Source organism: Sparus aurata, chromosome 11, assembly GCF_900880675.1.
Source record: "Sparus aurata chromosome 11, fSpaAur1.1, whole genome shotgun sequence".
In the NCBI taxonomy this organism is placed as follows: Eukaryota; Metazoa; Chordata; class Actinopteri; order Spariformes; family Sparidae; genus Sparus; species Sparus aurata.
The window spans coordinates 15,268,581-15,282,608 of NC_044197.1; the positions used below are offsets into that span (position 1 = coordinate 15,268,581).

General features: G+C 42.8%; 1 protein-coding gene across 12 annotated transcripts in view; it reads right to left on the bottom strand.

Annotated features, from left to right (window-relative positions):
* Positions 1-2,173: 2,173 nt before the first annotated feature.
* cacna1ea (calcium channel, voltage-dependent, R type, alpha 1E subunit a) overlaps positions 2,174-14,028 on the bottom strand; it is a 110,152-nt gene continuing 98,297 nt past the window's right edge. For 4 of the 12 annotated variants that reach the window (XM_030432718.1, XM_030432711.1, XM_030432719.1 and 1 more), the window contains 12 exons: positions 13,587-13,749; positions 13,248-13,375; positions 10,817-10,913; positions 9,461-9,566; positions 9,206-9,313; positions 8,994-9,094; positions 8,047-8,153; positions 7,660-7,828; positions 7,245-7,373; positions 6,869-7,016; positions 6,063-6,247; positions 4,255-4,779 (listed from right to left, as the gene is read on the bottom strand). In XM_030432718.1, coding sequence (XP_030288578.1) covers positions 4,255-4,779; positions 6,063-6,247; positions 6,869-7,016; positions 7,245-7,373; positions 7,660-7,828; positions 8,047-8,153; positions 8,994-9,094; positions 9,206-9,313; positions 9,461-9,566; positions 10,817-10,913; positions 13,248-13,375; positions 13,587-13,749 — 1,966 coding nt within the window. Of the gene's footprint in view, positions 4,780-6,062; positions 6,248-6,868; positions 7,017-7,244; positions 7,374-7,659; positions 7,829-8,046; positions 8,154-8,993; positions 9,095-9,205; positions 9,314-9,459; positions 9,567-10,299; positions 10,914-11,630; positions 11,728-13,247; positions 13,376-13,586; positions 13,750-14,028 lie in introns of those variants that run through there. The other 8 variants (XM_030432715.1, XM_030432712.1, XM_030432716.1 and 5 more) reach the window with 7 other exon arrangements.

Genomic DNA, 14,028 nt, shown 5'->3' on the forward strand with positions numbered 1-14,028 from the left:
ACTGTTCCCTTCCTCGCTCCATCTTTTCAGCCTATGGTCAGAAGGTGAGGACTGTGGCCCACATGAGGAATGTGACATGGAGATCAGAAGAGCGAGGGGCTGCTGCCCAAGGAGGGTTGTGTCAGGTGAGGTTGGGTTTACCGTAAAGAGTGAGCTGTGAGGACGTGAGGCTCCACCCAAGAGCACCAGGCCGAAAGTGTTGATCTGCGGTCTCAGCCCCCCGACACCAGGGGGCATCAGTCCAGATACAACTGCAGTCTGGCTAGAGAGCATACAGTATACAGTAGGTGTGTGTTTCCTCACTCATAATGTTGTTTCCCGGCACTGACTAAATTGAACAGTCTTCACCTCCAGCAGAAGAAGCTCCTCACCTTCCTTCCCTAAAATAGCCGATAGCGTCATCTCCTCTGACCACCGTTTGCCCCAGACGCATCAGCAAACTCAGCTCATCTGGAAAACTGTCATGTAAACGTTACCACATTCACAAATAAATGTACACATACGGAAGACTCTCCCACGTACCCCATCAAATACACACATACATTCATAAGTGCTCACACGCTCATTTTTACCTAATCAGTCACTGGACGTGGACAGTATGGGATGAGTAGACATGACAGTATAGATTTTAAACACACAGATGTGTCACAGTCAGACTGAAGACTTTCCCCTTAGAGAGCAGCTTCACAGGTGAATGTAAACTGTATCACAAAGTCGACAGATTCAGACGGCATTAGTACTCTGTGTGTAAACATCCAAGGTCAAGTTCAACACCAAAGCCTTGAGCTTCACGTCGTGGAAAGAGAAACCATCCTGGGTAAACAAGTTCCCTGCAGTCACATGTGACCTTGTCAAGTCTCTGAAAATGAAAAATTGTCTTTTGCTGTAAAAGATGCAGTAATCTGTTTAACTTGTCGACAGTAAGACAACAGTCGCTGTAGAAAAGGTCAGAACTTTCTCTCTCTGACTCATCAGTGTGGAGTAATCATCACATTGACCCTGTCACTTATCACTGCACTCAGAGGAGGATAGCAACAGCCGTGAAATGACTTTTTACAGCTGTCATTGCCCTTCAAGCACTACTAGTTTATTGTGTGTGCTAATATGTGTTCAGTAGTTTTTAAAGTGGTAACAGACAAATTTCCTCCCATAGTGTTTCAAAGCTGGTCCCACTTCTACAAAGACAGCTCGATTGCTGTGTCTTTTCTTCACAGTCGCAGTGGAGAAGGTTGGAGGTGGTTCCGCACTTATGCGGTTAATGAGTAAACATAATAATGACAAAAGCAGCCTGCCCACATGGATCTTCTGACTCCTGGTTCACTCTGTAGAAATCTGGTAATTGATGTTTATGACAAGTATGAGTAATGCTCTAGTAATAGGCAACAACTTGTTCCCTTGTGGTGAAAATAATAAAAATCAGGTTCCTTTGAATGCTCCTTTGTGTACCGCTGCTTTTAGACTGCTGTGGAAACACAGAGTTCACCTTTAAACATATAACAACATTTCTTCCCCCACAATTTCATAATACATATATATATATATATATATATACATATACATATACATATATATATATATATATATATATATATGTATATATATATATACATATACATATACATACATTTGTCTCCCAGCCCTTGCATTTATGAAGTGCTTTTGAGGAAATTTCAAAATATCTGGTTGTATATCTCTATAAATTGAAGGTCCTGTAGGTCTTTTACCGGTTCACTGACACAGTCATGTTGGTGATATATGCCATTTTGGGAGTCACTGGCAATCCAGCTATTCAGTCATTATGCATATGTGTAGAGGGGTCATTAATGCTGCTGGCTAGAGGAGGCATGACAGCTAACCTTGGGTAAACAATAGTATGATCTTTTTAAGTTGCAGGTGTGTTTGCAAACTAGTACAAATATTTTGGCATCCATTTTCTGTAGGTCATTGGATGGACGAACAATTGCATGCACATGTCTGTAATAACACATTTCTTGTAGCCTATAAGGTCAAGTCTAAGGCACTGACCATATAGACCCCGTAGATTGTATTCCCCATATTCTCCCAAGGCAAAAATGGCAAAAATCCAAAAGAAAATCTCCAAATGTTTAAAAAGACACATAAAACATATTTTCATAAGTATCTTAAAGCAGTAATATCAGCCAGTAACAGAAAAGACAAGTGATCTCTCTTTAATGGTCCTTTGAACAGATATGTAAACACTTCTTTTGTTAGTCATAGACAGGCATCATGATTCAAATAAAATATAAACAATGCAATAAATTAAACATGGATTTATTTTGTACATTTTATACTACATATTTACCAGAAAGCTTCTCTATCTATGAAATCCAGCCTTGATGGGGAACCCTTTGAGGTGAGTTTCCCCAGGCACAGATTAGGCTGTTCTGTACAGAGACGGACACTGAGGTTAAGTCCTAGGCTGCAGTGTTCACCTTAAGCACAGTCCTATAAACTACAGGCTGAAGCCTTAACCTAACCTTTGTACTGTATGGATCCAACCTTGCAGTCAACACACTTCAAAGAGGGTTTCTCTGCTAAAAAAAACATATTTTTTTCAGTCCAGGATTTTCTGTTTGGGGCTCCAGCAGGTGAGTGTGACCTCTTCTGGCCTGTGGATCCTCAGCCCAGATATGTCCTGTGTTCACATTTCAGAAACATGTCAAACTCAACATATTACATTAACACAACAGCACATGATATAAATATACATCTTATTTAAGAGGGGGAACAACAAATGGCGGAAAGTTGGAATGTTCAAAAATACAGACAGTGAATGCTGGGACTGGAAAAGCATCAACTCTGTCGGTGAAGTGGTTTTAAATCCTGTTCAATATCATGGTTCATTAAAATTAGAACAATCAAGCGGCTCTAAGACACTTTTCTCTCACATACTGTATCTGTCATCACCGTGATCATGCATGTGGAAAAAATACTTTAACTCTGGAGCACAGAAAATACCGTAATGCTTGTTCCTACTGACCAAAACATAGGCTTTAGTCTGACAGAACCGATGTGGCAGTTAAGGTATCGACAAAACATACTGTGCCTGTGATTCCTATTTTGTAAAAGCGTCCATGTTGCATCACACGTATAAAGGACTCATTCCGTCATCACGTGAAAGAAGGCAAAACATCCTGAAGACGACAAATCCCCGGCTTTGTGTACCAGGAAGAAAATGGCTTTAGTCACCTCTATGACACAATATTGATATAAATGTGAAGCGTGAACATCCGCTTGCCTTCAACAAAGCGGATGCAGACCACCGGGCCTGTTAGTGTGATATGTCCTCTTGTTCACCCTTGTGATGGTCTCATCATGTTGATATCATGTTGACTGACTCGGTCATTCTGATTTTCTTCATTTTGGGTTGCAGATTAACAACATTTTAGAAGATAATATATTACACATTTGCTGTTTCAGTATCCTGATACAAAACATCTCTTCGCCACCGACCACCAAGGTGAAGTTGCACTGTTGTTGTTTTCACATGGGGACAGAAAAATACATGTCACAAGAGGTTCTGCTCATTCTAAGGTATGGAACTTGATTTCCTGTATTGACTGTTTATTGATTGGTGACTTTTAATGCCCATGAACCTTGTGGATTCTCTTATTGTAAACAGGGTCTGTGTGTGGACTGGCTGTAAATCTGAATCAACCCGTGTTTCACTGCTACTCTCACGACTATCCACAGCAAAGACTAACAGCAACCCTCTCAAATGACCAGAACTTAAGAACCAAAAGCTATAATACATTCATTGTATTACATTGTTACATGCTACCTCTATGTTCACCTACACAAAACGCACTTAGATCAGTTTCTTGGATTCACCTTGGTTCGATGCCTCCACCAACATTTTGTTTAAAAAAAAACAAAAAAACAATCAAAACACTAACGCGTGTGGGAAGGCTTGGCCACACTTGCCTGCAGTGATCTACTTATAGAACAGTCAGTCTCTGCTGCTGTCTTGATTTGGCAAATTTTCTCTATTGAGAGCACACGCACACCTAAACACACAGCCATGTGCACGCACGTAGCCTCCCTCCAGCTCCAACGAACACACCACACACAAGAACATGTTGCAGACAGACACCCAGGTATCCAGGTAAATAGTGTTCAGTCCTGCCTGTTATGCTACTGGTACTGAGAATAAAAGTTCTCAGGAGCGGAAGCCTTTTGACGCCATGTGGAGCTTCTCTGACGTCTCCCTGTGCATCGTCTTCCTCTCTGGTTTTAGCAGCGGTCATCCTCGTCCGTGTCACTTAGCAGCTCGCTGGCTCCGGTCCCAGTCGCCTGGCCCAAATGCTTCCGAAAATGCCCGTTAGGAACCTGCCAGGAGTGTCTGAGCTGAGGGGCGGAGCTTATGGCGTTGGCCCTGCCCAGGCTGGTCGCCATGGCAGTCTCAAAAGTGAGGGTGTCTTGCCCGTCGCCTGCCTCTCCAGCGCCGACGTCCTCGTGGAATGGGAGGTAGGGCTCTGAGATGTAGCGGTGAGGAGATGGGTTGCCCTGACCTCCGGATGAGCCCAGGCCTTCCTTGTCAGCCCTCCACGAGGTCTCCGTGGAGACACTTGGGCCGTCCTGAGGCTGGGTCTGTCCCTCAGAGGAGCTCATTGGTGTGGGAGAGGTGTGGGCTCGGCAGACCAGCGGGGAGTAGGAGATGTACGGCCGCGGGCGAGATGGTGTCTGTGGCAGCTGGCGTCGATTACGAGGAGTACTGGACTCTGAGGCTGAATGGGCAGGGCTGTCTGACATGTTCACCTGTAAATAACACACATAATAATGAGGATAACTGTAAAAGACCTTCTCCTACAGTTTAAGCTTGGGAGACAGAGTTCTGTTGGTTGTCTGGTCTCTTATAGACCATACATGGCCACACATGGCAGCCATTTTCCTTTGGCTCAAGTATTGGTAGCAAGTTCTATGAATGATAAGTGAAACGTACTGGATGTAATCCAACTGTAATGTTAATTTATGCTAATATTAGTTTACAGGTTATTACATATATTGCTTTACTTTGAAATACCGCCCGATGCCCTTCCAGATTTTCACTGACGCTCATCTTTTCTGTTGCTGACAACGCCTCCTGATTGACTAGCAACTGAAAAGACGATGGATAGTGATAATCTGGAGAGACAATGGGCCATGTTTCAAGGTGAAATAACATATTTTATAACCTGTTAGTGTCCATTAGACAACGGCTAGCGCAGCGTCATTATTCAACCACTTCCTAGCTAACATTAGTGCTCAGGAGTGTTACATGATATCCTAGGAGAGGGGTCAATTTATCCAAAAATATTGATGCACAAGCTTGGGAGTGAAACACACTAAGCAAACAGCAACTTTAATGATGTGGTTGAATGCTAATGTTAGCGAATGTTAGGTAATAAATTATGTTGTTTTGCTTTGAACTATGGCCCGATGTACCTCTAGATTTTCATTATTGCTGATTGATCAGGAAGTGGTGAAATGACAACACTTTGTCAGATTCCCTTTGTTTTAATGACTTGCAACCCTTGAACACAGTGGTATGACATTATCCAAGCATTGGAGCTTTCCACCATGAGCATGACGTCAGAGGAAAATGGCTGCTGTGTGAATATGGTCTACTCAAGCCACTGATTTAACAATTAATATCTGGATACAGCACTGGAGATGACACCTAGTTCATTCCTATGAAAGTCGTTCCATGGCGCATGAAGCCAAAAAAGCTTGACTTACCTTACTTATCTTCTTCTTTGTGGGGTCCATAGTGTGTGCCCACTAGAGAGTCAAGCCCCAAAGAAGAGCGCTGGGCTTTGAAGCCAACAGTGGTAGTGACCAATCATGTTATTACTACGTTACGTGATGCAACTCTATTCAAGTTAGCCAAGAGCAGAACCAGAAGTTGTGGGCCACACAATATGGAAGATCCAAGTATTTTGAACGGGGTGCCATCTCCTGTGCTGTAACCAGACTTTAATGGTTCAATCCATGGGTCTACTTCACTGTACAAAAGAAACCAGCACAACATCAGGTCCATCAGCGTGTATGTGCACTTCTACCTGTTTCTGTAAGGTGGCGCTTGCGCGTCCCTCGCTTGGTGATCGGGACTCTCTCCTTTCACACGATGGATCCCGGCTGCGCTCCTCAGAGTTGCAGCGGGACACATCGGGAGACAGGAGGTGGCGCCGCTCCTTTGATCGCCCTCTCTCATGGCTGCTTGTTTCTCTGTGGTTGATTTTAGGACCTGAGAAGCAGAGGTGCAGATTTCAGTAAGTAAATCGAGGAACATTGCATGAATTGTATGTTATCAATTAGTCAAAGCCACTTCTGTTTTAATGCATGATTTCCATTTCCATAAGCAAGCTGTCCTTGTCCAGTCAAAATGGACACCACAGGAGCAATGAAAATTCCCATTTCAGTTAATAATACTGTTTCAATTTGGTTGTTTATTCAATATAAACTTAATTTTCAATTTGTAACAAGGACTTTCCAAGTCAATTATGATTAACGAGCAGCTGAATTCAAGCACAATAGCTTAAAGGTGCACTTTGTTGATGCCAATTTAAAGAGACATAGGTCTTGATACAAGGAATAGCAGTTTGCGAAACCTAACTTGAGTTTTGAATCGACTTTAAAGCCACATGTTTACATTTGCGTTTGTAAAAAATAGAGGAAAATAAGGCTTGTATATTGATTTAGGGTGGGGTGAGAACAAAAAGGCCATAGGTTAATAGAACAGTAGCTTAAAAAGCTAAATAGTGCACCTTTAAGTATTGAAACAGATACTGTGAATGTATTCACTTCAAAAATCAAACCAAACAACATAGAATATGCATGAGGAGGTGTTTCAGTAACACGATATGACCTCTGTAGCTCCTCTGCCGAGGCCTGTATGTGTCGTCAGGACTGACTCTCTCCAGAGAGTGCTGCTCCTGCCAAAGGCCGTTCACACACTGGTCTCCGATGGTGGAGAAGGAGCGCTTCATCAGCTTACTGTCTGCTGACAGCCCAGGCTACACACACATCCAACAAACAGAGAGGGAAACACTCACTGTAAGTAACCATGAATGACACCTCATCAGCAAACATTCCTTCTCAGTCGCACAAGATGACTATGATGACTGTGTGGACAAATAAAATATGTACATTTTGATTATTTCTTGACTTTTAAAGCACTTTCTAATACAAGAGTTGTTAAGGATTACATATAGGGTTGAATAAAGGTATTTAATCGTTATTACCTGTGGCTCAACAGCTAGTCTGGGCATGGAGGACGCTCTGATAGACGCTGTCCGCTGAGGTGATTTAATAGCTGTTTGGTCCTGTCTCGCCTGCTGCATCACTTGGTTATACTCCACTACATCTGGCACCTACGCAAACACCACAGAAGAAGAGAGGGTCGGCTGTTTCTCCCTTTATTTATTTCTCCTCCAAAGGCTTAAGATTTAAACCTTGGACATTTTACTGAGTCTGAGTCTCTGTGTTCACTTGAATATTATTATCTTATCATTTTCTTGCAAAAAAAAAAACAAAAAAAAAAACTGCAACTTTTCACAAGGCTTTTCAATGCATAATTGACTGCTGATGGGTTTTGTTGACCCGCAGTTCACCCTCAGCAAGCTTTTTCCTTTCTTGACGCAACATGTAGGAGGTTACCAGTGTGTGTAAATGATGGTGATGGTGATGTGGGCGGTGGTATGGGTGGTAGGGTGAATGGTACTCGTCATCCTCCTCCTCCTCCTTCTCCTCCCTGGAGCGAGACAGTGGCTGCAGGAACATCTCTTGAGGAGAGATCGGGCTGAGTGCCACGAAACCTCCTCTGCTGCTGAAGGAGCATGCACACAGACAGACAGACAGGACGGCTGCATTATATACACGCATGAATTTTGCCAATTATTTTTTATTACAATAAAGGAACAGAAGGTCAGTAGACAGAGATTAGATTCTAACTACAGAAATCCAGATGGCTCTTTTTCTACCTGCATAAATAACCATGAACCAGTGTAAACGACTGTGAGGAGAAAATTAAAGTTGAGTATTTACAGAGCAGATCCGGCGCTGTGGCTGAGGAATGAAAGGGATTTGGCGTTGCATAGGATTTCTTGAGGCAGAGAGGAGGCATCCATACGCTGGAACATAGGAGCATGTTTCTGAAACACAAAGAGGGAGATGGGAATTAAAAAACAGGCTATAAAGCACTGCTCCAATTACAACATGAACATTCACAACAACTGATATATCGTTGAACATTAGTATCAGGTGATATTCACTTAGACTGCTATCCGCAAATTAGATCACCTCTGATGGTCGTGCCCCATGTTTGTCTTACGTCGCTAATTAATTTTGCGCTGGCACGTTCACAAGGCTTATGACATCCTGCTATCACTTTGCTAAGCCATGAAAGTACTGAAAAAAACCGTAGGTAGATTTATATAAGGCTACACATTTATCATTGGGAGTGTGGTGAAGGAGGCATGTGGCTGTTTTTCTTGAGAGGCCACTGCGTTTCATAAGTTTCATTTGTTGGGAAACCTTGGCCGGGTCTCTGTTGTAAAATAGATCTCCATCTCAGAGGGTCTTCAGGTAAAATAAAGGTGCCATAAAAACAAAATAAAAAAGTATTTTGAAACAAAAAAAAAATCCTGTGGAAGAGGTTCTATTCAGGTTGCTTCATGCCATTGATCTAATGTTTGCTCTTTTAAAGATAATGTAATAAAGGGCTGATTGACTTTAAGTTATTTGCTCATAATAAGGGTTATCCTGGCTTGGAGGGGGTAATGCATATCAACAAATACAAAATAAACAACAAAAAAATCAGCATCAGCAGTTTGTTCTTTTACACACAAATCTCAAAATAAATCAATAAACTAACAGATAGAGCACTGAAAAATGTCAGATGATGACAGTAGCACATTAATGCTATAAAACCACTGCACTTCAGTGACTTTTAGGTGCCTCACAGGAATAACTAAAAGAAAAAAGCAAAGCACCTGCTCCTCCAGTTGCTGTCGGAGCTTCTTGGCTTTGCTCTGCTTGTAGTAGTCCATGATCATCATGGCGGCGTAGATCTTCCCAATGGTCATGTCACTGGCTGAAAAGGAAGAAAGCAGAAACCATTAGGCCATAGATATGACCCTACAAGAGAACATTATCAAATTAAATGACATTAAGTACTACGACTACTGTGATAACAGAAATATACCTTTGTTAATGGGAACCAGCAGCTCTAACGACTTCTGAGAGAGATGAGGCCAGATGACACTGATCTCCTTCTGCAGGTCCAGGTCCATCTGATTTCTGTCCTCCCCTCCTGGAGATCACACACACACACACACACACACACACACACACACACACACACACACACACACACACACACACACACACACACAGACAGATGAAGTAGTTTTCATCACAGTCAATGTGCGAAAGCTCTTGATTTGATATTCAGTCCAACCTCTGGCAATCTTGATCTCCAGGGCGGTGCGGATGAGGGCCATGAGGGTGGAGCTGAAGTGAACAGCCATGTCCTCGTCCACGGGCATGTTCATCAGGACGAGTCTCTGATGGCGGCAGAGAGAAGCGTCATCATCAGTAAAACACGCCAAAATCCATACAACAGATTAGAAAGCAGAAGTGGAAGCCCAGAGCGACTGTGGTGGATCATAATGAAATGAAGCCCTTTTATCTTCATCATGTTGACTTAATATCCTTAATATCTCAAGATAACAAATTACAGTGTTCTAGTTCTTATTTTTAAGAGGTCGCTTTCACACAACATGACAAATCATTTAGCCTACAGACTTGACAATGAACAGTTCGGATTTGACATTGTCAAGTAGGGACATAGGCAGAAACGATTAATCCAAAATAGTTGGCGTTTCATTTTTGTTTAATGAAGTGATTAACTGACTAACTGTTGACGCTCTACCTAAAATGATGAGCGACCACAGCTTTTCTGGGCGTCACAACAAAGAAACAGTAAGCGTCCACTTTAATCAACATTTCATATAGCACAGTTTGCTTTGTTTAAACACAAATTAACAAAACCTCGGTGACGTACACAGAGGGACGGAGCTGAAAACCATGTAATTATCCACCGCGTCGTGTTTTGAGACGAAAGACACAGTAATTATACGATGAACACGAGAAAACTGACTAGACTGCCTGTTAATGAATGTCAAGCTCGAGAAACACAAAGAAAGATCGTGTTTTGAGATCTGGAAATAAAAACTGTATTTTCGCTCCCGTCCGTCTGTTTGTCTAGGGTCATTAAAAAAAAAGGACAAAACTCACACAGAACTTGATCTCAGGTGGAGCATGCTTTCAGGCCCACAGACATCACAACAACACATCCAGCATGTCACATCATCACACACACAGACGTAACACCGGGCTGTGGTGGGAGGCGCGTGCAGACAGAGAGAAGTAAGTATGAAAGAGAACATTTGACAGCAGATTAAGCATGTAGATGTTTGACAACTTTCCGATTAATGCTCTCTAACTGATTTCAGAAAAATAAACTCCACTGAGACGCTTTCATCAGATAACAGCAAAAAAAAACAAAACAGATGATGACGTCTTATTTTTTACTGTCAAGATGCAAAGCAAAACAGGCAATCATTACTGCAGCGATTAATCATCTGCCAGAGACAAACTTAAACTGTTTCAACAAGCAATACTCATGTACTCAACAGACAAAATGCCTTGCTTTCCCGATGTACGACACACAAAAAACAAGCTTTGACAATGCTTGTCCTCTCTGATTAGAATACAGAGGCAGCGCCTATTGCATCGCTTGTGTTCAGTCTACCTTATATGCCAACTTGGAGGGGCATTTCTTGCCCAGGCCTAGAGGTGGCGACATGTTGGTCAACATCTCATACATGTCAGTGTAATGGATACGACCACTGGGGGCACCAAGTAGCCATGAAGGTGGTGATGGGAAAGAAAGAAGGGGAAGAGAGAAGGAGGGAGAGGAAGAGGGATGATGTCGGAGGTGGAGGAGAAGTTGAATAACGGTGGAGGAGTCAGGGAGTGTGAAAGGATCACAGGAGGGGATGTGTAGGGTAAAAGAAAACAGGATGAAGGAGATACAAGAGAAAGGGTTATTCCAAGAAATCACAGAGGAGGAGAAAGTAGGAGAAATAAAATAGGCTGTATTCTTTCTATGCTGCCATCAGGGCATAGAAAACTGGAAAAAGGAGAAAAAACCTTGGAAAGGATGAGCAAAGGAATGACAGCCTCTCTGGATCTGGTACAAAAAATAAGATACTTACGTGCTGCTGGCATCTGTGTGTGCCAGAGAGAACTAAAATCATCTAACACCAGATCCAAAGGGTAGAAAGACACAGGCTCCCCCCACATTTCTCTTCACTGCGTCAAAAGCGGGATTTAAATTCTTTTAAAAATACGATAAAATCATGTTTGTTGAGGATGTCCTGTGCCTTAGTACCCTGAGTTTGGAGTGTCGCCATTCTTTGACCTGAGTAAAACACCCCTAAAGGTCAAGCAGGGCGGTGACAGCTGGTGAAGGGAGGGAAAAGAGGGATAGGAGGAGGTCAGGAAGCATCCCACACCAAAGAGGCAAAGTGAGGGGAGGGTTTGTTGACGCGGGGGAACCAAACCTTGCATGCCACCCTGTGTGGGCAGTTCTTTCCAAAGCCCAGGGGAGGTGAGATAGTGCGCACAACTTTGTACATCTCCTTATAGTGGATCCTACCACTGGAAAGAACATACATGTCTTTAGTTGAGTGTCATTGCAGCCTTGTAGTCCATCTATCTATCTATCTATCTATCTATCTATATAGATAGTGTGGTAGTGTATCTACAGAGATGCTAACCCTCCCTGACTTTTACTTGTTGTGCTCGGGACATTTCAGGCTTCCTGCCACAGGCGGAGAATGGGAGCTGCAGGTCTTGGTGTCTGTTTGAGCACTTTTGGCTGTATTTACATAAAATCTGGAGGGTTGTGTGGAGGTGTAGGCGTATTCACTTGTGCTCTAAAACGTAACAGTTGGCAAACTATCACAAATAACTTTGTTTTGCTAACTTTGAAGGGTTTGTTTACCAACAGCAACAGACAAATCCTGCGTAGTGTGCCTTAAAGTCCCCATAAAACGGCCAATCAAATGCTAGTTGCTTGGGCATAGTTACGTATTTCCTGTAAAAACATTCAGCAGCCAGTAATGCAGAATGTACGTTGCGCCCCACCGCCCCACCCCAGTCACCATCGCTCTCCATGGACTGGCAGCTTCAAGTGATCATAGCTGAACCACTATGGAAAAAAAACGCCCTCGACACCCTGAGAAGACGAGGCTAGTCTGACAGAGGGAATACAGAACCAAGTGGTTTTCTTCACTGGTTTGGCACCTGGCAACCTGTCGCAGAGTAAGCAAAAACCGCTTGCTGAGCTATCAGCCTCATTAGAACTTACTTAAGAAAGAAAGTTACTGGTATCAGTCAACCAGGAAACTCCATAAATCAACTTGGTTCCCCTAATGGTCTGTGTCATGGTTTTCGGAGGCCTTGTACAGCCCCAGTCCCAGGGTGTTCATTTGGAAGCTGCTCCAGGCAGAGTAGGCTGAGAGCAGCAGAGAGAAAAAACAGCCAAACCAATATTTTCTTCATAACAGATGAACCAATTTCACTGTAATCACTGAATAAAGTTATGAATTTGGGGTTTTGTACAATTTATAGTTATATTTTTGCCCAGTTATTGTAGAGGTCCCCTAACAACCTTTGGCGACGTTCTTCTTTTTCTACATAAATTTTAGCATCATAAATACATAAAACGTTTATTGGACAAAAAAATTAACAAATGCCCCTGTGTGCACGACGAGTCATCAACATTTTTAATGTGTTTCCTGGAAGTTACAAACTCTAAAACACCGTTAGAAAAATACCTAAAAACTGCTTTCTTGCCACTGTTGGGTGTGATATCGGTGTATAGGTGAGAACAGCAATTTTGACTTCATGGGAACTTTAAAAAACACTTTTCTGAAGGCTGGTGAAGTGGTTTGGGGATGGTTATCAGTAACTGTTAGCATCTACCCCTGTTGCAGCTAATTCAAATGCCAGATACAAACATCAAAATAGCTTTTTACATCCAGTGTGCATCATAGAGTTGATTTACTCTTTTTATACTTGACAGCATAAATGTTTATCACATCATTTAACATCACTGAAAACAGCTACATTATTTGTGAGATGTAGGTGTAGCATAAAGACAGAGAGACACTGACCAGGCGGCGCGGTCATACTCCCCCCAGATCCGGACAAACTCATCCAGGTGGTGTGGACCCAAGATGGACGAGTCTCTGGTCAGATATTCAAAGTTGTCCATGATCACGGCCACAAAAAGGTTCAGCATCTGGACAGGAGACAAACAGAGGAGGAAGGAGAAGCCATGACTTTGTTTGTATGAGCCGAAGGTGCTTGACAGGGGAAATATTAGGATAGCCCTCAAAATATGAAGACGATAACACAACGAAACACAACGGACACACCAGGTTGAAACATGACGAGAGGTTTCGTTATTGTGTTTTAGAGGGATCCCTCACACTCTGGTTTCCTTGTCTTACCAGGAAGGAGCTGAAGAAGATGAATGAAACAAAGTAGAAATAGGCGAAGTCGGAGCCACAGCCCCCATCTGGCAACGACTCCGTTACTGCTGGGTCCTTCTCACACTTCTGTCCCCCGAGACAGGACAACATGATCTCCTGCCATGACTCCCCTGTGGCACTCCTGGACACACACAGAAGGGGCAGGTTGGTTAAGGCTGAGCGGTCCACTTCACAGTTTATTCACAGTTGTGTCTGCCATCTGGATGGTGCAATCAAAGCAACCCTCTCTTCAGAGACAGCTGAGACACTCTAAATGTGACACAGGGATGTGTAGTCTAATGCACACATTTCCAGTAAGGGTTACAAGCAATAGAGCTGATCTTTTGATGCCTTTAAATGATGATGCCGTCATTTTATACAGTTGTTTATGTTTTTTTGTTCTGCAATGTGTCATTTCTCA